General features: G+C 41.9%; 1 protein-coding gene across 1 annotated transcript in view; it reads left to right on the forward strand.

Moving 5' to 3' along the window:
- The window catches only part of FBXO10 (F-box protein 10), a 721,173-nt gene that overhangs the window by 419,224 nt on the left and 274,221 nt on the right, over positions 1 to 27,728 (forward strand). Inside the window, exon 6 of the mRNA XM_044059796.1 lies at positions 23,552 to 23,622. Within this exon, the coding sequence (XP_043915731.1) occupies positions 23,552 to 23,622 (71 nt within the window). The remainder of the gene's footprint in view (positions 1 to 23,551; positions 23,623 to 27,728) is intronic.

A 27,728-nucleotide genomic window follows, 5' to 3' on the forward strand; every position in this document is an offset into this window, starting at 1 on the left:
AAAGCTAAGTCAAAAGATGGTGCCATTCTACATCAGGCTTTTTGATACCTCTGTAATTATTATCTTATAAAGAATTTTCCAAACGCTGACAGATACTTTACCATAAGTAAACTCCATTAGGCATGAAGATTTCCTCCCTACTGTAAGAACTGCCAGACAAATATTTGTCTGTGCCAGTATCAGAAATCACTCATATTGTGGCCAACTCCTCACCTCCCTATCCACTTCTAAACCTGTCACTCATACCCTGTAAGATGAAACCTAACAATGTTACATAGTTCATGACCCTTTATAAAATAAATTCACCATATTAGAACTTGATAATCTTTAAAAAAAATGTATTTCTCACATCTTTTACAAACAACACAATCCACATGCATTGTGCATTCTTCTTTTGATGACCAGTGTCTCTTTCTTGGTAAGACATGTATTTACTTTCTATACATAACCACTTGGCCAACAATCAACAGTTAACAGTCGCATCACAAAGCTTCACTTGTCTGTGTAACTAAAAGAGAATAGAAAAAGAAGAACATCAAAAAGGGAGTGCTCATACTCAGCACTACTGAGGATGACACCTCATAGTCTTACTTGAACATAGTAATAAGTAACTCAAAGACTGAGCACACTAGAAATCCATTAGTGGACAGGTGGCCACGGTGGTGCAGCGGATAGCATTGTCGCCTCACAGCAAGAGGTTCACCGGTTCAATCCTCGGCTGGAGTAACTTCTGTATGGAGTCTGCATGTCCTCCATGTGTTAGTGTGGGTTTCCTCAGGGTGCTCCAGTTTCCTCCCACATCCCAAAGACATGCTGTAGGAACACTCTGAATTGGCCTTATGTGTGAGTGCGTGTGTGTGGCTTCCGTGGAAGGTTGGGCGCCAGGCTGGCAACTCGACACCGTAAAAAAAACTCTACTGCCAATCATGAGCGGACAGGTGATCTGCTGTGGTGGCCCCTAACCGGGAAAAGCCGAAAGAAGAAGAAGAAATCCATTAGTGGACAGTGTCCCTACAGGCTTAGGTAGAGGGGGAATATCCCTTAATTTACATATTCTCCTTCCCATTTAGTCAGTATTTTCCAGAATCTTAGAGGCTGCTTAGAGCTTTATTCCTCCATCCTACCACCTGGATCCCCAATACGTCAGCTTTTCAGTAAGGTGCATGTAATCAAAGTAATTCCCTTCCAGGAGTTGCAGAGTTGCATCCAGGGGTACCATCTCTTTACCTTTATTGTTGACTTGCCTTGGTGGCACTTTCCCTCAATTTGTTCATAGATTCCTCAATTCCTGTTACAGTGGAAAGGGCGAGTGACATCTTCCATTTTTTTGTTATCCCTTTTTTTGCTGTCAACAATATCAACAAAATTACATTCTTCAAGGGCTGTGCCTGGTCCCCTTCTTCCTGCATTCCTGTAAAATAGTATTTTTGTAAGTGATACACTCGTCCCACTTAATTTACTTATCAATTTTCCTGTACCATTTTAACAGCCAGTTAACACTTTGTGACTCCCAAAAATATGCTCCAACGTTCCCTCTCTCTGCTTAAGCAGTAAGACTTAATTATCATAACCAACACACGTAAATATCTTCCAACAGCTGGAATTAATTTTGTAGGTAACAATAATGCTCAACTAATTTCCCACCTTATACAGAACCTATTGATTGCAGTTTCTTTCTTTTTGCCATCATGAGCAAATGCAAGCTCAGCATATTCCTGCTGTTTCCTGAAATAGCATTATAGCTGGGTGCTGTCCTAATCCTTAAAATGTAAACCAAAAACATTTGTAAAATAACATAGCAAAAATCCAATGAAGGAAAAGGAGGTGTAAAGCCCAGCACATTTCTCAAATGCAGCTATACATGCCATTGTCAATGTAGGGGAGACCTTTGACTTATCAAATAAACAACTCATTAAATGCTTGTTGAGAATACATATCATCCAGGATGGTGTTAATTATAAAACGTAATTTATAACCACTTGCTAATTTACACAAGGAATACTAAACCAGAAGAGTGAATCAGTACCAAGATACAGACACCATACCAGTTTAACAAACAATCATTACAATTCTGGAGTGCCTACAGAAGCAAATTAAAAGAACCCTCCACACCTTCTGTCCCTAAAAGGGAGAGTTCACCTGGAGAACACAGTCCAAAGGCCTACACATACCTCCCTAGTGTTTTAGAGGATTGTAGTTACATCCTGGGATTCTGCCAAATTATTTAGTGATGAAAGTCCATCAAAGTTAGATAAAGCATGTGTGAATATTCACTGCATCATTTCATGTTTGATAGGGTCTTCTACTCTCTGTAGTCCAGAACTGAGGGATCTGGGGCTGAGTATGTCCCTTAGTTTTGGTACTGAGATATTTCAGTGTGGATTAAGGGGGTGTTGTTGTTGCTTGAGGTTAGAATGTTGAACTCACTATTGAGATGACACATGAAGGGGTACCAAAGGGCCTACTGGGTGCTTACCATCTCAGAGATCAGCTGATATAGCAGGTACTCAGAGATAAGTGTGGTTCATTAAAAATTAAATTAGCTGTGATGCCTCACCTTTCTACAAGAAGGTCTTTATTTTTCTGTTCTCTAAACTGTTACCAATCCTTTCAGATTTTGAATAATCTGCTACTAATTTCACAGGATTTTTTCAGAATTTAAAAGAAGTTATTTGGACAAAAACAAAATAATTTGACAACAAATCCATCAGTGCTGGGTCTGAGGAAGTTCTGTAACCCAGGTACAGATCCACTCTCAACAACCTGTAGGAGACTGAATACAGAGACAGAGTCTTTAGGCAGTCAATGTCATGCCCTGAATTCTCCTGGTGAAAAACCTTTGTGAATGTTCCAGCTGTTGTAAGTGTCTGGTTAGATACATGCCAGAGGGGGCATTGTACTCAATTAAAGATCTGATCAGGGCCATGTAGAGTGGTACTATAACTTTCTTCAACCTGGATGCCATACTCGTACCTATAAGTTGGATGACAGAATGATTTTCTTACTGTCTTAGCTATGTGTTTGTCAAAGGTCAGATTGCTGTCTACATATTAACCCAGCTCCCTTACTAATGGGTATTTTATCTATGGAGTAATAAACATGGGTTGACAGTTTCCCAAAGGGCTTTATAATGCATTTTTTGGCATTGAGTTGTAGGCCATGGTTTTGGTACCAGTCACATCTGTCTGTGTTAAACCCTCTTGAAAGATGTTAGTGTCTGGGAGAATCTTTTATAGCACTCAATTTACAGTCATCTGTGAACCTGGTGAGCTAGAGGCCTAGCCTTCCAAAAAGTAGATGTCAAACAGGAGCAGGCCAAGCAAAGAGCCCTGGGTACTTCACTGGTGACCAGTCTCTTAGTGGAGGTGGTCTCACCAATCCTGACTTCTTGGGTCTTGTCATGGAACCAGCTGCCAGTTCAGCAAGATATGTAGAGATTTATGTCTATTTCAGAGAGATTGTCAGTAATGCCTAAATAAGGTATTGTATTGAATGCCTTGGGCAGGACAATATATGCAATATGTACTCTTTTACCCTTCTCCATTGTCTTGGTGACCCTTTCAAAGAAGTCTACCAGGTTAAGTAGGCGTGACCTTCCCTTTAAAAGCCAAATTGGGATGATGCAATATCTATAGGTTACCAGTATTCTTGTTTATCACATCCCTTATAATTCCTTCCATGGCTTTGCATGTTGTGGTGACTGATGTGTCTGTAGCTCCCTGGGTTAGTTGATGGTCCACCCTTGTTGAGGGGACTGACTGTTGCAGTCCTCCATTCACTTGGAATGTAGCCTCTTTTGAGTTGCCATTGAAGACTGCCTCAAGTGGTCCTGATAGGTTGTGCTTTAGATTGATGTTCTTCATGTTTCACTGTTGCAGTCATTACCTGTGGGTTATCCCTGCTGTGGTAGCCCTCGGCCGGCCCGAATACCAGAGTCAATGTTTTTCTGCTTCAGCCGCTGTCACTTGTAGACTGATGTCAGGTTGTCAGTGCTATAAAGCAAGGCAGCCGACACCATTACATCAGTCTTTCTTGCCGTGGAGCCCGTAGCAGAAGCAGTTTGCAAGTATGCTGGTTGGTTGCTACCAGATTTCGAATTTTCAGCTGAAAACGTCTAAAGCTAAGTACCTCGTTGGGCAGCCTTTTTTCTTGCACTAACCGACGTCCAAAAAGTTAACAATTGTCTCGCCTGTGGAAAGCAGATCCCACACCGAGACTTCCATTCATACTGTGTCACTTGTTTAGGCCCAGACCACGACGTCCCCCGTTGCCGGTTCTGTGCCCTCTTCAACGCGAGAACCATTCGTCTTAGAGCTCTTATTGTTAGACACATATTTTTGTCTTCCATCTTCACATTCTGAAATTGTGTCCATCATCCAGCAATCCATAGACATTCCAAAAAAACATAGAGATAAGGATAAAGACAGACCACACAAGGCTAAGCCTTCCGACAATGCTACCGGTAAGCAGGTCTTCAGTTCACCGGAATTCAGTGAGGCACTTTCGCAGCCCCAATGCCCAATACGATATCTATGCAGACCTCTACTTTCGGACCTCTACCTTTCGGAGTCTGGTATGCCACAGAAATCTTCTTAGTTTTCCGAGCCTTTGGTTGTCTCTGCCTTGGATCAGGCACCAGCTTCCGAGGAGACCTCTCACACTACCGATTTTAGATAGAAACCGACATCCTCTCATCCGACTATCGCTTCTCTCAGACAGATGAATACTCTTAGGCCTAGAAGCCAGGCCACTCCTAGAAAATCTACCTCTAGTCTCCTTCTTTCTCCTGCTCCACCACCCCAAGCACAAATGCTTAAGATGGTGGAGGATCTTATCTCCCTTATCAGAGGTAGTCAAGCCACATCTTCTATAAGGAAAATATACCCTTCTCCAGAAATACTGTCAGAACAGGATTCTGAGGACTCTGATTATTCAGTTTTTGAAGAGGAACAACAGCCTCTTACTGCTTATGAAGACTCAGATGCAGAGGAATCCATTCCTTCTGCCTCCCCACCAGAAGACCTTTCCTTTGGGGAAACCCTTCACACCCTCAGGGAACATTTCCACTGAGAATATCAGGACTTCCCTCAGTCTAAGAAAAGACTAAGAGAGTTTCTAGACCTGTCCCAGCACAGACTCCTGGCCATCCCCCCTATTTTAGAAGTGGTGGATGATGTTTTCCATGAATCCAGCTTAGCCCCTGACGACCTCCCACCTGCGCCCACTAAACCTGACAGGTATTACAGAGTGCCATATTCTCACAAATACCTGTACAGAAATCATGCTGCAGACCCAGAGGTCATTACACAGGGACCTAAAGGAGCTAAAGTTAGTTCTGCAAAGAATCCTATTCCTTCTGACAAGGACTCCAGAACTCTGGACAGATGGGGTAAAAAAGTATACACCTCTGCAACCTTAGCTATCAGAGCACTCAACTGTCAGTTCCACATATTAAAATATCAACAACGCACTTTGGAACTATTAAAATAAAAGATTTCAACCTTTCCTGACTGTGCCAATTTGAAAGAGTTAGCATATTTACTGCACTGTACTTGTCAAGTGGCCAAACACTAGTTACACTGTGGATATGATGCCCTAGAAGCCTCAAGCAGGGCAGCAGTGTCAGGATCTGTTATTAGGAGACATGCATGTTTGAAGGAACAACCTCTGCCTGATCATGTCAAGTCTAAATTAATTAATGCACCCTTGGATAGGGACTGCTTGCTTGGAATTAAAGCAGAAGAAGTGCTTAAAAAGATGGAAGACAAAGCAAAATCTATGCAAACAGTAAAAGATTTCTTTCAGGTACAACCTCCCAGCTTCAGCAGGAATTTCCCCTCTAAGCACTGGTCCTTTCCTGCACCTAGTAGACAGGGGCAAGGTAAGCCCCACAGGGACAGACCACCCAGGACTTTATCCCAGGGACAGCAGAGAACCAAGCAGTGGACCTCCTCCACCCCTAAGGCAGGGAGTTCTAAGCAACCCTTCTATGGCAAATCTTCTCAATGACTCCCTCTCCCCCTCTGCCCTCCTTTCACTCACCAAAAGCTAGGAGGAAGGCTCTCCCTCTGCAAAGAAAATTGGCTTTTTGTAACCAAAGACCAGTGGGTCTTAAAGATAATTTTTCAGGGATACAAATTCTCTTTCAACGAACTCCCAATTCCAAGAGGGAACCCAGACTTACCTCCCAATCAATGGGCAGGGGCATTAAAACAAGTCCATATTCTCATATCCCATGGGGTAGAACCTGTTCCCACAGACCAACAGGCAAAAGCTTTTATTCCAGACTATTCCTTGTCCCCAGAAAAGAGGGCACTTGAAGCCCCATCCTGGATCAATCCATTCTGAACACCTCCCTGGTGGTCCCAAAATTCAAAATGCTAACTTTGCAGCAGCTGCTGCCTGTGCTGACAAAAATGCCTGGTTAGTGACCCTAGACCTAAAGGATGCCTACCTCCACATCCCCATAAGGGAATTATGCAGGAAATTCCTGCACTTCAGGGCAGGCTCACAACACTTTCAGTTCTCTGCACTACCCTTTGGCTTATCTACTGCACCCAGGGTATTCACCAAATGCTTAGCCCCGGCCATAGCATTTTGCAGAGAGAGAAATATTCAGATCAACCCTTATCTGGACAACTGCCCCATTCAAGCAAAGTGCAAAGAAAAGCTGCTCCAGGACCTCCTCTTTGTCAAAACCATCCTAACCTCCTTAGGGTTCACCATCAATGAAAAGAAATCAAAGCAGACTCATACCAGGAGGATCATTTTCCTGGGAGAACTGCTGGATGCAGCATCTCAAATGGCCTTCCTGTCACCAGAAAAGCAGAGCTTCCTGCTGCTCTACTTTACTCAGCTGGCTTCCAGAAGTCACCTCACAGAGGCTCACAGAGGAGAAGTTCCTGTAAGCTTTGGGGTACATGGCATTTTGCATCCTCCGGCCAAGCTCCACATGAGGAAACTTCAGTGGTATCTAAAGAACCTTTTGTGTCAGCACTCTCAGCCTCTAGAGATCCCTCTCCCTCTGATCCCCTGTAGAAGAGCTGAGTTTTTCTGGTGGCCTGTGCCAAGAACAAGGGTCTCCCCTTCATCCTCTACCCTACCAACCGGACCATCACCACTGACGCCTCAGACCTGGCAGGAAGGTGCGCCCAAGGCCTTTGGGATGCCCAGCACCTTCCCTTACACATCAACCAGAAGGAAATTATGGCAGTACAAAAGGCCCTGCTATCCTTCAAATCCCATCTCAGGCCAGGGGTCCTCCTTATCAAAACAGACAACATCACTGTAATGTGATAGATCAACAAACAGGGAGGGACCCAGTCTTACCCTCTGTGCAGGCTAGCCATGAACCTCTGGTTGATAGCCTCCTCCATGGGATTGCAACTAATAGCACAATATCTACTAGGGATAAACAACTCCCTGGCAGACCACTTAAGCAGAAACTTGCTGGACCCCCATGAATGGCAGCTCCACAGAAAAATCTTTTTGCAAGCCACTCAAGAGTGGGAAACTCCAGTGGTGTATCTCTTTGCTTCGCACCTCAACCACCATTTAGAAAAAATCTGTACCAGGGAGTATCACCGCCTAGTGTGGAAGGTGGATGCCTTGACCTTCCCCTGGAACTCCCTCTTTGTGTATGCATTCCCTCCTATGCCCCTTATCCCCAAGGTACTGATCAAGATAAGGGAGGAGAGGCCAAAGGCCATCCTTATTTGTCCAGATTGGCCCAGGCAACATTGGTACCCCTTACTGCGCACACTAACATCACAGCCTCCCAGGCAGCTTTCCCTCATCTCAGACCTCTTGACTCAGGCGGAGGGGGGGGGGAGATGCTGCACCCAGACTTGCAGACTCTCAAAATGACAGCATGGCTTATACCCTAAAAGCAAACAGGTCCTAGACATTATCTCAGAGGCCAGAAGGCCCAGCACCAGAAAATTTTACATAGAAAAATGGAAAAGATTCTACTGCTGGAACCAGTCCAGGGGGGGGGGCAGTTCCTCACATCCTTCCATCCCTCTTATCCTGGACTATCTAGCAGAGTTACTAAATTCTGGCCTCTCCTTCTCGTCTGTTAAAATCCATGCCTCAGCCATTTCAACTCATTTCAATACAGATCCGCCCCTGTTCTCACATCCTGTGATTAAGCAGTTTCTCAGAGGGGCTTCGAATATCAGACCTCCCAGAAGGCCACCCACGCCAGCCTGGGACCTGAATTATGTTTTGGAAAAACTAACTTTACCACCCTTCGAACCCGCTGCTTCAGCAGAACTAAAATACTTCTGGAAGACTGCTTTCCTGCTAACTATCACCTCAGCCAGAAGGGTTTCAGAACTTCAGGCAATGAAGGCCATTGAGCCCTTCATAATTTTCCATGTAGACAGGGTCTCCCTGAGGGCTAACCCCTCCTTTATGTCCAGGGTGGTATCTAATGTGACTCTCATCCAGGCCATAAATCTACCCACCTTCTTCCCTAGCCCTCAAAACAAGGGGGGAAGAATTCTGCACTCACTAGACGTGCACAGACAGCTCAGATACTACCTAGACCGTACTAAAGGCTTCAGGAGAACAGACCAACTGGTGGTCAACTTTGCCCCAGGGGCAGAGGGGAAACCCAGTTCCAAGCAAACCATCTCCAAATGAATATCACACCGCATCCATTTCTGCTATAGATTTCATGGGAAACCACCCTTAAGTGTATTCATACCCATTCCACTAGGGCAGCCTCCACTTCCACAGCATTTCTGAGAGGAATGCCCACCAGGGACATATTGGAAGCTGCCACCTGGACTTCTCTCCATACCTTTACTAAACATTACCATCTTCCTCTTTTCTCTAAAGCTAGGGCAGGTTTTGCCAATGCAGTTCTGCAGGGCATGCTGACCCAGGCCTAGGTGTATTACTAATCCTACAAACCCTATCCTCAGCTTTGGGAATCCTCCCACAGGTGATGACTGTAACAGTGAAACATGAAGAACATAACACAGTTGTGTACACTTACCATAACTGTAGATGTTCGAGTGTATTCACTGTTGTAGTCCTGGTTTCACATTCCCTCCTTCCCCCTTATATCCTGTTTTCTTAGGGAGGCATAAGCTTCTTATGGTGGCTTTTTGCCACCAGGTCAGCCTTATCTTCTTTCTTGGGGCTCCTGACTGGTTAGGGCAAGAAAAACTGATGTAATGGCATCGGCTGACTTGCTTTATAACACTGATGACCTGACGTCAGTCTACAAGCGACAGTGGCCGACGCAGAAAAACATTGACTCTGGTATTCGGGCCAGCCGAGGGCTACCATAGCAGGGATAAACCACAGGTGATGACTGCAACAATGAATACACGCAAACATCTACATTTATGGTAAGTGTACACAACTGTACTTTCAGGAGGCAGATGAGAAGTTGCTCAGACCCATAGAGGTGGTCTTCCTGGCTTTAGCAAGTGCTGCCAACACCTGGCTCCTGTTAATAGTTAGGGGAAGTATGCTGGCAGGGATTTTATCAAGAGAAGCTGGAGGAGTGTGGGTGAAGTTTAAGCTGCATTTATCAGAGAGTAGATTTGCTATACCACCCTGATTGGTGAAGGTGGTGCCACTCACCACCAGTTCAGCTCACTGCTATGTGCTACCTTTAAGGTTCCCGACAGAACTGAAGACGGCCTTGTGATTCTCCTTAGCTTGTGCAACTATACTGACTTCATACCTGCCTCAGACCTCTTAATTTCTTGTTTAGTTCCATAAGAGAGTGCTTGTCTTTAAGGGAGTTGTTCTTCCTGATTTTGCCATGAGTTTTTTTTTTCCTTTGTTATATACCTTGTTTAGTTGAGGATTCCACCAATGGGGTTAGTTTTTAGTGTTTGTTTTCGGTTTCATTTTGGTAGCTATAGCAGCCTCTATGGAGCCATTCTTGTTTGTATAAAGACTCTGTGAATAATTCTGCATAGGTAGCTCTGGTCTCGGGGTTACGGGGAGCCTTGAATTTTAACAAACTGCCACTTAGATTCATAGGTAGGTACTAGGCTATTGGCCCTAGGGCCTATATAAGCCTAGCCAAAAGGTGCCCTGGCTTTCGCCACCCAAGAAAATTATTTTCCTGTGCCACTGTCGAGCAGAGCCACAGAGGTGATCCCCGGGGTGAATTTCCTATCTCCCATCCATTCATCAAGATTTTTCTTGAATAGTGCTAATGAGGAGCTTTGTTTGATATAGATAGATAGTTTGTTCCAGAGTATGGGAAGTCTCTGGGACAGGAATCTATCCCTCCAGCATGTTCTGTTTATTGTGGTGACAAGGTTTAGGTCCCTAGAGCATGTAGCTTGGAGGGATTAGGATTTCTTTAAGTGGAGCATGTCCAAAAGCTCTGGGTTTGACATAGCTTTGTGTGTTAGGCAGAGATCGCCTCTGAGTAGGCGATATGCGACGGAGTAAAGCTGCAGTTTTTTGAGATGGTCTGCGTAGGTCATCTGTTTGAGGCCGGTAATCCTCTTTGTGAGGTATTTCTGCGGCTTTTCCAGTTGTTGTAGATGTCTTGTGAGGTACATACCAAAAGGGGCGTTGTACTCTATAATGGTTCTAATGAGTGACGAGTAGAGGGGAACAATGACCTCTTTTTTCCTGGATGAGAAACCTTTTGTGATGAGGTGTGCCACGTAGAAGGATTTCCTGACTACTGTGGCAATGTGATTATCAAAGGAGAGACTACTGTCCACCTGTGTCCCAAGGTCTCTTATCACACTTTTGGTGTTAAGTAGACTACCGCCTATGTGGTAGTTCATAGGTACAGAGTTTTTACCAAAAGGGATGACAATGCACTTTTTGGCATTGAACTTGAGGCCATGGCTTTGACACCAGGCATCTGTCTCAGCGAGGCATTTTTGTAGGATGTCCACATCTTTTGGAGTTTTGATTATGGCTCCTAGTTTGTAGTCATCTGCGAACTTCGTTAGCCAAAGACCTTCTGTGTTAGCCTGTACTTCAGAGAAGTAGATACCAAACATGAGAGGACCCAGGATTTAATCCTGTGGTACTCCACTTGTCACTAGTCTGAAGTTTGATTTGGAGTCTGCTACTTTCACAGTGTGGGTTCTGTCAGTGAGCCAGTTGGCAACCCATCTTGTGACATAGGGATTTATACCTAGTTTAGTGAGTTTATCTATAATTCCAGAGTGGGGGATGGTGTCAAAAGCCTTGGCGAGATCTAGATAGGCTGTGTGAACCACCTTACTCTCATCTACGGCTTTGGTGACCGCTTCAAAAAAGTCTATCAGGTTTAGGAGACATGATCTGCCTTTTACAAACCCGAACTGAGTAGGGTCCAGAGTTTGGAGATTACCAATGTCATTGGTTATAAGTTCCATGATGATACGTTCCATAGCCTTGCAGACCAGACTCGTCAGGCTAATGGGGCAGTAGTTTCCAGTGTCCGTGGTGGCTCCCCATTTGTGGAGTGGGATAACTGTCGATGTGCGCCATTCAGTGGGCACATAGCCTGAGGTGAGGCTATGATTGAACATGGTACTTAGGTGGGGTGCCAGTTCATTCTGTAGTTCATGTAGAACGCAGCCTGGGATGTTGTCAGGTCCCATGAATGCTGTGTTCATGGCTTTGGAGAGTGTGTTTTTTACCTGTGCAGCCATGATTAAAGGCACTTTGTATTCTTCCGGTATAGAGATGGGCCATTTAGGGGATGAGGGGGGGTAACGTTAGCACTCAAACTATCTGCCAGGATGTTGGCAGTATCAGCTGGTTCTGTATATTTAGTGCCATTGTGCTGTAACTCAGAGCAGATCTGAGTGTTGCCATTGAGATTCTTGACATAGCTATAGAATGCTTTGTGGTTGTCTTTAGAGTCAGTGGCGATTTTGTTTTCATAACTAGCTTTGGAGGATTTTATGAGAGATCTCAACTTCTTACTCAGGCTGACCAGGGAGTTCCTCCAATCATGAGATTTTACTCTTTTTTGCAACAGTTTCTTCTGTTGTAGAGTTTGTTTATGGCAGGTGACCACCAGATTGGCTTCCTTTTTTTGGAGGATAACATCTTGGTTCTGTTAGGGATTGCATGATCCATGCACTCGTGTAAGTGCTTATAAAGTGCATTTGTGTAGGATTCAGCAGTCGTACCTCTGTTGTCTGTCAGCATGGGTGTCGTGAAGTTTGCCACTTCTGTCTTAAGAAGCATGAAGTTGGCTTTGGAGAAATGTTTTACGGTGGTTTCCCTAATGGGGGCTGGGGGAGGGATGTGGATGCCTAGGGTGATTAGCTTGTGGCTGAATCTGACTAACGAGGAACTGACCTCTGTTGTGGAGCACCTGTTGCCCATGTTGGTAATAACCAGGTCTAGGATATTGCTGCCCCTGGTGGGGGTGTAGATAAGTTGATCCAAGGCATTGGAATTTATGAATTCCAGAAAACGTTGAGCACAAGAGTTGGTACAGGTCTGTATTAGAACATCGAAAGTTATAAAACTTCGAATGTTCTAATTTCGACCCCTATTCAGAGAAAGCTGAAAATATCGAAGCAACAGAAAAATTATTTTTTTCCTAGGGAAAGAATTTGGTTGTCCGTTTCTGTTGCTTCGGTATTTTCAGTGCTCTGGTGGAAAGTTACGGGTCGGGTTCAGGTAAGTGTGCGATTGAGTGTGGGTTAGCTTACTTAGGGTTAGGGTGCGGGTTAGGTATGTGTGCAATTGTGTGGACGTGAGGGTTAGGGCTGGTTAGGTGAGTTGGGGTTAGGGTGCGGGTTAGGTATGTGTGCGACTGTGTGGACGTGAGGATTAGGGTGGGTTAGGTGAGTTAGGGTTAGGTCGCGGGTCAGGTAAGTGTGCGATTGTGTGGACGTGAGGGTTAGGGCGGGGTAGGTGAGTTAGGGTTAGGGCGTGGATGAGGATAGTGGTGGACCTTAGGGTTAGGGTTTGGGTTAAGGTAAGTGGATAGTGGTGTGTGTATAGTTTAGTGTAGGGTTAGGTGTAAGATTTTAGGTGTATGTGTGTGGATTGCTGTTTGTTTGTTTGGTGTGCTTGTGTTGTGTGTTTGTGTTTTGGAACAGCAAATGTTTTCCCTAGGAAAAAATTCGCTGTTCTGTATGTTCGATATTTTCAGCTTTCACTGAATAGGGGTCGATATTAGAACATTCGAAGATGTTCTAATATAGACCCGTTGGTACATGAGTAGTTTTCCCAGTTAATGGTGGGGTAGTTGAAATCACCCACTATTAGGGTGTTAGGATGTACCCTAATATTTTCCAGTGTATCAAGAAATGAGGAGTGGGAATCCTGGGGCATGGTGGGGGATCTGTAGCAAGCTACAGTTTGGATTGCGGTCTTGCCCAGAGTTAGTTGCACTTGGATAATCTCGGATGCATTATGCTGAGCAACTAGCCTGGAGGTGTGGATATCCTTATTGAATATGGACACGCCTCCGCCTTTAGTGTTTCGGTCCAGGTTAGGTGGCTGAAAGGTGTGGCATGAATTATAGCCTGGTAATGCAGAGGTACTGTCTGGAGCCTTGAACCAGGTCTCTGTCACTGCACAGATGTCGATGTTCTCCATTTTAAGGAGTGCCTCGAGTGAGTGCATTTTGAGGTTTAGACTTCTAGCATTGAGTAGCAATACCCTCAGATTTTGCTTGCTTGTACCTGTTACGGTGGTGAATTTGTCATTTGAATCTTGCCTAAAAAGGCACTATAGGGGTGGCTAGAGCCTTAGCCAGTATTCGGAATCCCAGGGGTGACAGATGCAGGCCATCTCTGGCAATGCATCGTGGTTTGTCGATCATGTCATCCCAGGCAGACAGATACTGGATCCCCTTAGAATGACACTCAAAGCTTAGCCAATTGCTGAAGTCAGTCATTTTGTCCTTGTACTGTGGTATCATTCTGGGTGATGGCAGGATGCTACTCAGGGCTAGGGTCATACCTGCCTGGGCTACAAGATTAGAGAGCTCCTCCATGTCCCTTTTCATGTAGTTCAGGGAAGTACGTCTCAGGTCATTCACACCAACATGGACAATGACAGAGTCATATTTGTACTTGTTGTGGAGTGACCTAAGTGCATGCATTATGTGGCGGATCCTGGCACCCGACAGGCAGCTGAGAGTAACTTTCTCTTTGTTTAGCCTGGTGAGTGGAACATCAGTGTGCCTGACTATAGAGCCACCTATGACTAGAGTGATGGGTACATTGTTATGCCTTATTGGCTGTGGTTGAGTGGCACACTGAATTTGTGGGCTGTATGTCATTTGGGTTGTGTTGGGGGCTGGAGGTTGCTTGTGTTTCTGCTTTGGAGGTCCATTTTGCTTGGGCAGGTTTTTACTGAGAGCCTCAGCGCATGTAGGTGTGTTTTGTGTTTCTATGTGTGTGTTTTGGTGGTGTAGGTTTTGAGGGACTATGTGATAAGTGTGGTGTGGTGCAAGTGTTTACCTTCTCCTTTTGACTGTCTAGTCCAGTCTTGGGTGAAGAGATCTTTGCTTCAAGTTTGGATATGTAAGTGCATCTCTCACAGGTTGTAGTGTTGGGTGGTAGGAGGAGAGGGTTGTCTGTGTACATGAGGCAATTGCTGCATTGCCCCAAGATGCCCAGATTCATCAGGTAGAGAGGAGAAAACACTGGGAGCTGACCCTTAGACATGCCTGGATAGGTTCTTATTTGTTAAGTACTAGAAACGGTTTTCCTCTAGACAAGTGAGGAAACTTGAGTGCTGTAGTAATTTGTAGCTTATTTAGTGCTTACAACAAGTTCTGAACAAGTGCTGAGCTCAAAGAAACAGACTTGAGTGCTGAAACTAAACAACTGGCTAGTTCTAAGAAACAAAATTAAGCTAGAAGGCTTCCCTCTAACACAGAAAGGCTTGGGGGCTCAGAAGCCCACAAACAGTCCTGGACACAGCAAATCTGTATCCAGACTAGACTACCCACAGGAAAGGCAGGAAACAAGCTTAGAATTTTTTTTTTTTTTTTTTTTAGTGGAAAGAGAGAAAGGAGGAGCAGAAACTAAGTGGATTGGCCTTCTCAAATGTTCTCCCTCTATTAGGTAGAATGAGGTAATAACACTAGACTGGGAGGAGTGTCCCAGGTCAAATTTACAGTAGGGGCGGGCAACTGCAAAGCCACCAACTAAAAGAACAGCATATAAATAGGGAGGGAAGGTGGGAAATAAACTGCAGAAATGTTTCTCACAGCAGAAAATCAGCAGTGGGCCTATAAATGAAAGTTTTAAACAGCTAAAGGAGCCTCTAGAGAAAGCTTTTAACTGCAAACAAGTTATCAGAATCAAACAACCCAAACAGATGCTTAATAAAAGTGGACACTTTCCAGTTAATACCTCACACACAGTGAAACTAGTTAGAAAAGTATGCAGTAGACAAAGTGCTATAAATAACTCGAAAAGATAAGCAAAAAAAAAAACAGGATACTTAATGTTATATATTATAGATCCGAGTTTGCTCAGTGTCCTTCCTCCGATTAGCTCAGTGTGAAATGGCAGAAACACTCACAAACTTAACTTCTTAGGTAACAGAAAGTTGAAACCTGAGGCAACCTTTAAAAAAAGCTCAAAAGAACCAATGAGGTGCTTACTCTAAGCTGTAGTCCAGCTGTCTCCAGTCAGCCAGCGACCATAAACAATCCCCTCTCACTGAAATGCCTAATGGCTTTGTCTAAACCAAGATGTCCTTGAACATGTGCTCAGACACACAGCCTCCACAAACACTAGGCCCAAACACAAGCCTGAATATGGACAACGCTACAAATAACCACACTACTTAGGTAGAAACAAACTGCAGAAATGTTTCTCACAGCAGAAAAGCAGCAGTGAGCCTTTAAATGAAAGTTTTAAACAGATAAAGGAGCCTCTAGAGAAAGCTTTTAACTGCAAACAAGTTATATGACACTCTGCTTGGCAGGAGATCAGAATCAAACAACCCAAACAGATGCTTAATAAAAGTGGACAATTTCCAGTTAATACCTCACACACGGTGAAACTAGCTAGAAAAGTATGCAGTAGACAAAGTGCTATAAATAACTCGAAAAAATAAGCAAAAATACAGGATACTTAATGTTATATATTATACATCCGAGTTTGCTCACTGTCTTTCCTTCAATTAGCTCAGTGTGAAATGCTGTCTCTTTTGAAGTAAAAATCAACCTGGAAAACCTGTAACCTATAACCTATAACTTAATAGGATATAGTTTGCCTTAGAATAGTTCCTAACTGTTACAGGTTTTCCTGGTTGATTTTTTTACTTCAAATGAGACAGGTTTATGATCCATCCTCACTAGTGAGAACATGATGGTGTTGGTGGGGGAGCAGTATTCTCTCCAAGGTTACTGAGTATCAGATCTAGTATGGTTGATCATCTGGTTGGAGCGTGCACTATCTGTTCCAGGGTGTTTGTGCTAGTAAATTCCAGGAAGATTTGTGCCTGTGTGATTGAGGCAGTGTAAGCTTCCCAGTCTATAGAGGGTTGTTAAAGTCCACCATGAATAGGCTGTTTGGTTGAGTCTTAAGTGCCTCTAGTAGGTTTAGATAAGAATCATAAGACTCTAGGGGCATAGATGGTGACCTGTAGCTAGTTATGATATGGTGAAGGACCTTATCTGTGGTGACTTGCACGTGGATAACTTCCATGATATCATCCTGTTTAACCAACCTGGAGGTATGTTTGTTGCTCATGTAGACTGAGACACATCCATGTTTGGCCCTAGTCTGTGCTGTTATTGGTTTAAATATGTGAGAAGCATTATAACATTGCACTAACAGAGAACTTTCTATGGCTTTTAACCAAGTCATGGTCATGGCAGAGATATCTACATTCTCCAGAGTGAGGGGAGCTTGAAGGATGTGGAGTTATTTGTTTAGGCTCCTAGCACTGATCAGTAACACCTTAAGGTTGTTTGGAGACTTTTTTTACTATGTGGGTAACTTAGTCTTTTTGGCATTGTCTAAATAAGGCACTAAAATAAAGTTTTAGCCAATATCTGAAAGCCTAGGGGGACAGCTGCAGCCCATCCTTAGCAAAGCAACTTGGTCTGTTAACTATGTTCTCCCATGCTGAAAGATATTGGATCTCCCTGGAGTGACACCAGAACATAGCAATAATTTCATGGCATCATCCTTGGTGAATGAAGAATGATGCTTACTTCAAGGCTCGTACCAGTCTGTGACAAACTGTACCTACAAAGAGATAGCAAGGCTTGCAGTTATTTATTTTTTATTTAGTTTTATTTTGTGACTGTATATAAGACTTCTTTCATAGTTTTTCACTTACATTTTGCACCACAGAATGCAATTCTGTTACATTAGCACCTCCCATAATTTTTAATGTATGTCACCTATGTTTTTTAAATAAAATTGTAAAAAGTAACATTTTTCTTATGGTACCATTATGTCTCTTTTCATATAGCCCAGTGAGGTATGTCTCAGGTCATATACACCCACATGGACTATGATAAAATCATATTGGTATCTGGGCTGCAGTGACTTCAGTGCGTTCATGATATTGTGGATTCTGGCTCCAGATAGACAACTAACCTTTATCTTTTTCTTGTCTAACCTGGTGAGTGGGGCATCTGTGTGTCACTCAGTGCAGACCCCAAAGATAAGAGTGTTAAGTAAAGTATTTGCTTGCCTTATGGGCTTTGCTCTTGGGGGCCATCGAGTGTAGGCTTATGTAAAATGTTTGGTGTTGCTTTTGGTGTGTGTTTTAGTGCTTGCTGAAGAACAGCATTGCCATTAGGCAGCTTTGGAGGTTTTTGAGATTTGGGAAGGTTTATTTTAAGCACCTCAGCATAAGACAATTTGTGTGTATGGTGAGTGGTATGTGTGTGGGATATAGTGTGTCGATTCTTGGCAACATTCAAGATTTTTGCCTCCAATGAAGCTGTATGTTTACATCTCTCATATGCTGTGTTATTTTCTTTAATGATTAACTGGTTCTCTGAGAACATGAGACAATTGCTACATTACCTTAGGATGCCTAACTCTACAAAGCTGCCCACAGAGACATTTAGGAAACTACATATCCATGTTGTCCAGTCCGGTAATAGGGTGGGCTGTTTAGGATTGAGGACTGGAGTTTAACAGGGGTCTGCTAATGTAGTTTCTGGGGTTAAGGGCAAGATGTTGTGTAGTACTAGGATATGGCAGTGCTATTCTATATGTAAACTAGTTTCAGGGGTTAAGGCCAAGATATTGTTTAGCACTAGGATATGATAGTGCTATTTGATGCACAAGGTAGCTGGTCTAAGCTTAATTCTTGCAATGCCGCACTGTTTAACAGGTTTCAGACCCAATCTTAACTTTATATGTAAATTTTGTTATATTTACTTTCGCAAACCCACCAGATGTGCAGTAGCAAGCCCCGCTCAAACCCCGCCTGACATATAGCTTCACAGGTCTCGTCTCTCCACCTCCGATGTACTGATTCTTACTGTTTTTCACCATGAATATTCATATTGTGCCAAAGCAGTTAATCCGTACTGTAGCAAAAGTAATTTTCAAACGTGATTGTCTAAATAACCCAATGGTAGCTATTTAAATAATACAAAGAATCTAGCTAACTAATAAGTTAAAGAACTTAGGTTAAGAGGTGTAATGTATCAGCGTGTAAGTAGTGCAAGTTATTCACCTTGCTATTCTTTTCTGCATGTAATCGGTACTGACTTGCCCATGTTTTCCTAAATCAGGACATTCATGCCAAAAACAGTATACTGGTGCTATAGGAAACCGCAGACTTAACCTTTTAAGCTTCTGAGCCGCAAAACACTCGAAAGACATTCGTGAAGCACTTACTTTAGTTTAATAAGTATTCTTCTGTAAAATGAATGTATCAGTTCTTGGTAAAAGATATCTACTTACTCAAAAACCATGGGACTGTCACCTCCTGAACTCGTATCAACCCTAGCTAGACAGCTACGTATGAGAAATTAGTAATTTGTATTGTTATACCTAATTGTTCGGGTTTAAGGAGTTGTTTGTGGCCAAGGAAACTTTGCAAAAAACACCATTTTGCACTTCTTGGGGTCCGTTGTTTACATTATATTACTATATTAGCATTTTAACATTTTTTACTTTGTACAAGTAATTTTTATTACTATGCCTAATTGTTCTGCTTTAAGGAGCTATTGCTGGCAAAGGAAACTTGCCCAAAAAAAGCATATGCTACACAGCTGTTTGTGATTACATTTCGTATTTTTATTGTTGTTATGTATCATTATTCAGCTTTAAGGAGCTGTTTCTGGCCAAGGAAACTGACCCCAAAACACCATATTGCAATGCTTGGGGTCCATTTATTTTGATTGCAACACATGTATCTGCTGTAACGCTCATTGTAATTTTTATTTCAATTTCAGCAGACTGCAAATATTAATTATTACTTTATATAATTTCTTTTTACTACTACACATAATTGTTCTGCTTTAAGGAGCTGTTGCTGGCAAAAGGAAACTAGCAACTTTAATTAAAATTAATAAAATACATTACATCACTTGCCAGTTATTTCACATCACGTTTCTGCTGTCAAGAAAAAATGACATTGTTTAATTGTGACAGCCTGTGTTTTGGAGCTGTGATTACTATAGTACAATGTCAGTTGCTGTGGAATGAAATGTATGCATGATGTCACAGGCAATTCTGCATTCCGTGTCAATCATGGCATATTTGCATATGGAAACTCTGGCCGGCGCCTGTCAATCACACAGGCCATGCCCACTCCTGCGCGAAGTGCCGGGTGGGTTTCTTAACTACAGTATAACCATAAATTTTACTGTCTAGGCATTTGTACTATACACTGACCCGATAAATCCACCAATGAGACCTATTGTCTCAGGTAGGAACTGGTGTACAGAACCAGTTTCTATATTTATAGAAAAATGTTTGAGACCAGTTTTGAGCATGGTTGATCATATCTTGAGAGACACTGAGCACTTTTTAAAAGATTTATATGAGTTTACAAGGATTAATAATACTGATGACATCTTATTTGTAACAATGAATGTTGTCTCCTTGTTCACTGTTATCCCTAATAGTCAAGGAATAGTGAATACTGAATACTTTTTGAAAAGATTTTCTGAATATTCAAATGATAAGGTCTCTCTGGTTTGCAAAGTATTAGATATTGTGCTTGAGCATAATGTTTTTCTATATGGTGAAACAGCATTTAGACAACGCAATGGTGAAGCTATGGGCACATCATGTGCCAATAGCTACGCCAATGCTGTTATGGTGGCTTGGGAAATGGAACATCTTCTTGGAGGACCTTATGGTGCACAGGTCCTGTTCTTGTTACTTGGATTTTGTGTGTACTTGGACACAGGTACCTGATTGTTGAAAGTATTTTTTGTTTATTTTTGTATGTAGAATTATATTTAATTGAAATTGTCACTGTGAAAATTATATTACAAGTGATCAAGTGATATGAATTTTTTCTCCGCAAAATGTGTAAAGTGTTGTAAAATCTGCTGCTTGAAGATTCTGGCTAGTTCATGTTGATGATTATGCCTGATTTGGGCAGTAGCTTTTTGGGACCCCCCCCAGAAATATGTATCTGTGTAAGCAGGAAGACTTTGTCAAAAATGCAAACTTAAGTCACAGGAAATCATGTCTGAGAACTTATAAAAAGAGGGAATATCTGCTAATTCAAAAAGTTACTGGAGTTATTGGTCTTCCAAGCTTTTACTTTTTGAAAGAGAACTCTTAAGCTGCATTATACTGCCTGTAAAGACTTTAGAAATTATATTCTGATCTTAAAAGCCAGAATTGGTAAGGAAAAGTGCAGCCATTAACCAGAAAGTTATTTTTGAGTTTAGATATTAGATGGATGTTCCCCAAAAGCTATTCTGTCTGAATGTTTTATTTTAAATTTCTTGAGCCTGTTTTGTACTCTTTTATAGTTCTTCATTTAAAAAAGGAAGTGGTTTAACTTATTTATTTTGGATAAATAATTTTATTATTTAACTCTTGTGTGCCTTTGCTTAATGATTTATTCAGTATAATTTTTAACAGTGGTCCTACAAGTGTTTCGTATCAGCCCATTAAAGGGCGACTGCTCAGAGCTATTTGGCACCATTTGAATATTTAAAGGTTAGTATAGTTGAGTTAATGCAGCATCTGAAAACTATATTAATTCTTTTAGGCAGAGATGGAAAAGTAGTGAAAATTGTTTTGCTGTATTTTGCTCCCCCACCTTAATGGAATTAATACAAGTTTCAGATGCCAGTTGACTGCTTATGTGATTGAAGTAGTACTGCAACTTAAGGCTGTGTTAAGTCAATTGTACATCGAGTAGTGTTTGTATTAATTCAGTGGCATATGGCGAATATTGTTCATGTATGTTGCTTTCCCATTAAACAGTACAGCAGGTAATGTTTTCAGGAATGTCAAATATTCCAGTTGCTTATATTTGACTATTAGTTATCACTGTTGTGTATCCTTGAACAGCACTTTGAGGCAGCTGAGACTAATTGCTGAATGTTGCTTCTCCCTTAGTATTTTCACTAATGCAGTTAATACAGTCCCTGCATGCTGTTTTATTGCCTTACCTTGCCAATCAAGGCCATACTGCTGCATGTGGATTCTCAATCATGTTTTTATGAGCACATTAACACAGTTCAGTTAATTAAGCCCCTGCAGCATGTATTTTACTTCCCCATTAGATATCACAGAATAGCAGTTTTCAAAATATCATGACCATGTTGTTGTTTGCTAGTACTAAACACTGCACCAAAAGACATCTAAAAGCATGCAAAAGAGAGTGAATATTCCTCTAGCATATATCTGGCTGTAACTTCTCATTACCATCATCACTGAATAATGTTCATCAGAAAATTAAGATGGTGCTATTGTACGTTTCTAAACTATGCACCAGATGTATACAATAACTACAATTAAAGCAGTCCCATTGCTTACATTTGGCTGCACCATGTTATAGTTGGGGCTCACAGAATAGAGCTTATTGAGTACTAAAGATCATATTGCTTAGTACTGCTTCCCAGTGGACATTTTTTTAGGAGGCTATTAGTGTTGTGCATCTAATGCAATGCTTAAATCATGTTTTACTGTTCTCCAGTGAAGTGTCAGAGGATAAGGTTTGTTTAGTACTGAAGGCCATGCTTCTGTATGCTGCTTTCTCAGACCATCTGTTCCTGTGACTGCTGTCCCATCTCTCGACTGCACCCTAATGCAGGACATCCAGTGCTCTGTAAGTCAACAGATGCATGCTGTTTTCTGTATTTGTAGGAAGTGTCACTTAGTGGTTCTTATGAACTGGCGAGCTCAGTAGCTAGGTTAGCTATTCTGCTATGTCTCTTTATGTCACAGTGTATGCTTGTATAGGTCGTATGGATCTATAATTACGCATCAACATCAATTCTTTAAATCACACAATATATCAGCTGTAATGTCTGTTCTAAACCATATCATGATATTAACATATCACTGTACAACACAGTGCAGAAAAGGAAGAAAACATAACTTTTTCAGGGAGACTCTGCTCTCTGCCCACTTCCCGTGTTGTGTCTCTGCCCACACATCCCTGGTCTCTACATATACTGCTGCCAAGGTAGGTCAAACACTGAGAAGAGGGGGAAAAGGGAAACTCAGTTTTTCTGAATTCAGTGAGTACTGCAGTGTTGTAACAAAGCACAGTAACTGTGGCAATGTAAAATATGATTTTCTACTGCACTGACAACATATAAATGCATTTTTCTTTTATATGTAGTATTTCATGGTGTAGCAAGGGGGGGGAGATCAATGTTAATGCTCCCGGGCACATATTTCATAACTGTAGGAGCCTCCAAGAAAAAATGCTGAATTGGAAATTTGAGAATAAACCATTTTGTAGACCTGATGAGGAGTGCTCCCTTATCGATTGACTGATATAAGACTGTATTTGTTATTTTTACTTCTAAAGAAATATGAAAAATAACTTTTATTGTGTAATGATCTTTCCAAAAGAAAGCTGATCTGTGTATGCCTGAACTTTGCAAAACGCTCCGTTGTAAAGTGCCATCTCATTCTTATCATCGTGCCTGATATTTACGCAGACTAGGCAGACTACATTGAAATATAACTTCATTCTGCTCAGTATGCTACTACAGTGATTGCTTTTGTTACCACAAGACCAATGGCTCGGAGTGTGAAATTTGTTTATAGATTTGAAGGACATGCATGTGTGCACATAATCCAGTTCAGTAGCATTGATGTCTTAAATATCATTATATTGATGAAGCGGTTTTAAAGTACATTAAGTCTTGTTAGAGGTATTGAGGGTCAAAACACAGTGAAGTAAAGCTTGTTTCCTGAATACTGTACTTTATATAAATAATCAGTAACTTGAGACTTTTACTTCTTTTTCAATGTATTGCAGCTAAATTACACCAATGTTGTTTGTTTTGAAAACTATTCATTTTTAGACATTAATACATGTTCTTCAACAGCTGACATGTAATTGCAGTGCTGGGATTACTTGTGTAGTAATAAAATCATAAATCATTTGTATGTAGTATAAAAGTTTGATATCTGCCATGTTTCTCTTTAATGATTTGTTTCTTTTTCTTCAGTGGGAACCATATCTTTCAAGGACATGCAGCAGGTGTGGCAGTTAATGAGAATGGAAGAGGCCAGATTTTAGGTAAAGAATCAGATGTGCTGTTTTTTAAATAACGTGGAAATCATCTGCAAACCATGTTAAGGAACAAAGAGGTTTTTTTTTTTTTTTTTTGCATTTTATGTCTCCATCCAGCAGAGTAAAAAAATAGAAGTTAATAATGTTTGAGTTTTGAGAGGTGGCTTCATATTTAATTCTTGGGTTTTTAAAGTGGACAGTTAAAGGTGACTGCACTTTGTAATAACCTCTCTAACAAGGTTCACTGACTGGTCTGGAGATGATTCACAAGTCCATTTCTAAACAGACTCATATCATTGTGGAAAAAAACATATGGGTCGGTTGCTTGATGATCTTTGTTTATTTCCCTTCCATTCCTACAGTTTTTCTGTTTTAGGGGCATGAGGTTTTCTTTCAGAGGCTCATGGTTAGGGTGCCAGTCAGAACAAGTGAGTAGCATGTCCCTTACAGCTCACAATGTCTGTATCTTCTTCGGTATAACTCCATTCTGCTCAGCATGCCACAGTAGTGATTCATTTTGTTGTCAAAATACCAATTTCTCTGGTCTTGAAATGTAAAATGTGCCTGCGGATTTGAAGAACATGCATGTCTGTTCATTGTCCAGTTTAGCAGAACTGATGTCTTAAATATCATTACTTCACTTCTGGTGACAGTAAGTGTTTTTCTCATTTGATGTTGGACATTATTAATAGGTATCACCAGTGGTACCTCTCCAGATTACTTAAATGACAGTGTTTCATATCCAGGCAGAGTTTCATTTCCATAAAGGGTGGAATGATCAGTGAACTGTGCAGCATCTGAAGCTTGTCTTTTTGTAAGTATATGGTCTTTGGAGGGATAAAAGGTGCAGCTTCTAAGAGGGAGGCTATAGTTGCACTGAATCCTGTCCTGTATGTCATTGTTAATGTTAACTAACAGGAACAAGTACCTACCAAGGTAAACAAAGTGATTGACCATCTAATAATGACTGTTGGAAGGGTGATTTGCAAGGGTCTATATCACGACGTCGAAACGTCAAAAGAGCAAATGCTCTTACATCGGCATGGAATACCCAAAACTACAAAATCCCGAATGGCCAGAACAGTGTTTTTTTTCCCAAGAAAAAAAATCTCTAGGCCAACAAAAAAAAAAAAAAAAAAACGACAGACAAAATAAAGTGGAGGGCTTTGCCCCCCACTCCTTAAATATACCAACTTCGAGATCGAACTACTGTCGAGGGAACGGCAAAGTCCTGACAATGACCCAGCGATTTATTTCCCTGGGAAAAAAGTCGCTGTTCTGGCCGTTCGGGATTTAGTAGTTTCTGGTATTCCATGTCGATGTAAGAACATTCCCTCAAATTTTGATGTTTCGACGGCCTAATATACAACCACCTGCAAGGCACTGAGAAGATTGATAAGGCACCCTAATCCTTTTGAGACTGAATGAGAGCCCTGCATTTTGACAGGATCTGTAAAGATGTTAAGCAGACTGGAAGTCATTGTTGGTATTCAGAACTGCATACTGAAGGTCTTTGATGGATGCCTTCGTAATTCTGGTCTTTTGACTAGAACTGTCAGAGACTGAAGAATCCTTTGATTGTTCTGTATCCTGTGTCAGTTTTGGTGAGAGAGCAGTCTGCGGTTGTGACTGGAATGGTTGCTACATCAATGGAGAGCAGTTCTGGAGTAATGATGCTTCTTTGCTTGACCTCTTGGGTCTGTCTGGGAACCAGTGGAGAGAATCCTGGCAGACATTTGGTCATGCAGTAACCTTTGCACCTTGCTCAGTTATGTAGGGCAGTCAGATCTTGCCTGCATCTTACACAAAGCTTCATGACTGATAGTACTTTGAGTTCTTTCTCATGTCACTGATCCTGATGTTAGTCTAGATGCATTTTCTAGATCTTCCGAAACAACAAAGATTGTCTTGTTTGCCCAACAACATTGTTTAAACCCGCACCGAGATTCAGGTAGAATTTTATCTTCACCAAGTATGTTAAGATGTAGAGGAATATGAATAAAGTTGTTCTACTATTCAGGAATAAGCAGTGCTTCGATGATTGCCATACATTAGTGTATCACCTGGCTCCCTGCTGAAATGTTGGCACTCAAAATGCAATGTGCTGCAAAAAAAAAAGACTGAAAATCCTGGAGAAGAGCAAATCTAAAACATCACTCTTCTCCTTTAAACATCTTTTGTTTTTTTTTTTGCAGGGGCCAAGCCTTACTGCACCACCTAATCCCACCCCTTAACTTATATATACTAACTCCAAGAGTCATACCTCAGAGAAAAGGGAATATTCCAGGAAATGGAATACATGTTTCAGACTTAGTATATGTAAGTCTGTTTTTGGCCCTTTAGTCCCCAAGTTTTGGGGCTCGCTGTGGTGGATCCCACCATTTCAAATTGTTACCATAATCACCTTCTTGTAGTTAGTAATAATTATTAGCACTTCTTATGTCCTTTGGGTCACTTTATTGTTCCATATTCAATGCATATAAATGCAGGGCTGCCATACTAGTTTCCTGTTTCTAATCTTAAAAACTTTAACTTTTATACTGTCAGGTACTTTTTTTAGGGTATGGGGGCAGTCATGATTATGGCAACTGTTACAGGAGGGTCCCAAAATCCCAAAGTGCTCCATTTGATCTGCCTTACTTAATTTCCATTTTTTTTAATTGTTCCTGCTCTTGGGCCTTTGTCCCACTTTTATTTATGGCTTTGTCTAGATAGATTTCTTGCTCCAAAAGGTTGAGAGGTGTGAGACAGTGTTTACCAACCATGTTAGAGATAGAAGCTAGTGGGTAGGCAGTTGTTCATAGAATTGGACAGGGCGTGCTCTCTCTGTTTGGCAGCACATCCATTGCTGAGTCAGGTGTGATGTAGGTGGAAGCATGCATGTCATTCCCTGCCAAAATAGTTACTACCAGACAGCTAAGAGGTTAGGAGCGATGGGGTGTGAAGCTCCTCAAAAAGTGAACACTTGTAATGTTTCTTAACACTTGACACTCATCATCAGATGATCAAATGAGTTGATTAGGACCCACAAATTGGAACAAATAGAACAGCGTGTTCTTTCTCAGTTTGGAGATACCTGGCCCAATGGCTCCCTAACTACGCAATAACCTGCTAATTCTTTTCTGCAGGGGTAAGTGCCAGGCATCTCCAAACTGAGCGAGAACCTGCTGGCCACTGCTCTGCTGTATTCATCTGTGCACCTCCATGCACTGTTGCACACTACCACTCAGTGGGGGTAACAATTGGCGGTTATAGATGCAAAAACTTCATTAGATAAATTTTCCCTTAGTAGCTGCCCGTGATCCAGCCAAGAAGTCCTTAAATTGCACTTAGCTGCTCAGAAAGCACCTCAGCTGCACTTTTGCCCCTTAAACAGTCCCAAAACCACCAAATCTACAATAGTCTCATACCACTTTGAGAACCCCCACTAGTATAGATTCTTATAGAGCACCCCATTAGTATAGACCACATTTAGAGTACCCAGTTATACCACACCCCTCTATTTTCTCTCCCCACTGTGAAAATGGGATTTAACCTAGCATTATGGATGGTCAGTTTCCCTCCATTTCTCCTACCAGCCTGACTGACATGGGTATCCTGAGGCAGTGTTGAGCAACTGCCTCATGTACACTGACAACTGTCTACTCCTAAATCACGCAAGTACAATTTGTGAAAGATGCATCTACACTAAGAATCTGGAATCCATGCCCTCTCTCCCACAGAAAAGTAACACTGAACAGGTTGTTAGCTCACATACTACACCTCCTATTCAAACCATGCACGTAAACCATCATACGAGGAGGTACTCACCATTAACCCTACCTAAACACCAGAGACCTTCCAAACCAAACATGCTGCACCTCATACAGCACTTACAGCATTCAGTACACATAAAAACACAAGTACCAGTATCTCACCAAGTAAGCCCCTAAGGCAAAGCACATCTAAACCAAATTTTTAGTCATAGGTGACTCCATTGTGAGACACACAGATGTCCCACTCACCAGGCTGGACAAGGAGAAAGTTACAGTCAGCTGTTTATCGGATGCCAGGATCCATCAGATCACACATGCACTCAAGTCGCTCAACAAGTATCGTTATGACTCCGTCAT

The sequence above is a fragment of the Protopterus annectens genome, chromosome 17.part0 (genome assembly GCF_019279795.1).
Source record: "Protopterus annectens isolate FY-2018-M chromosome 17.part0, PAN1.0, whole genome shotgun sequence".
Taxonomy (NCBI): domain Eukaryota; kingdom Metazoa; phylum Chordata; order Ceratodontiformes; family Protopteridae; genus Protopterus; species Protopterus annectens.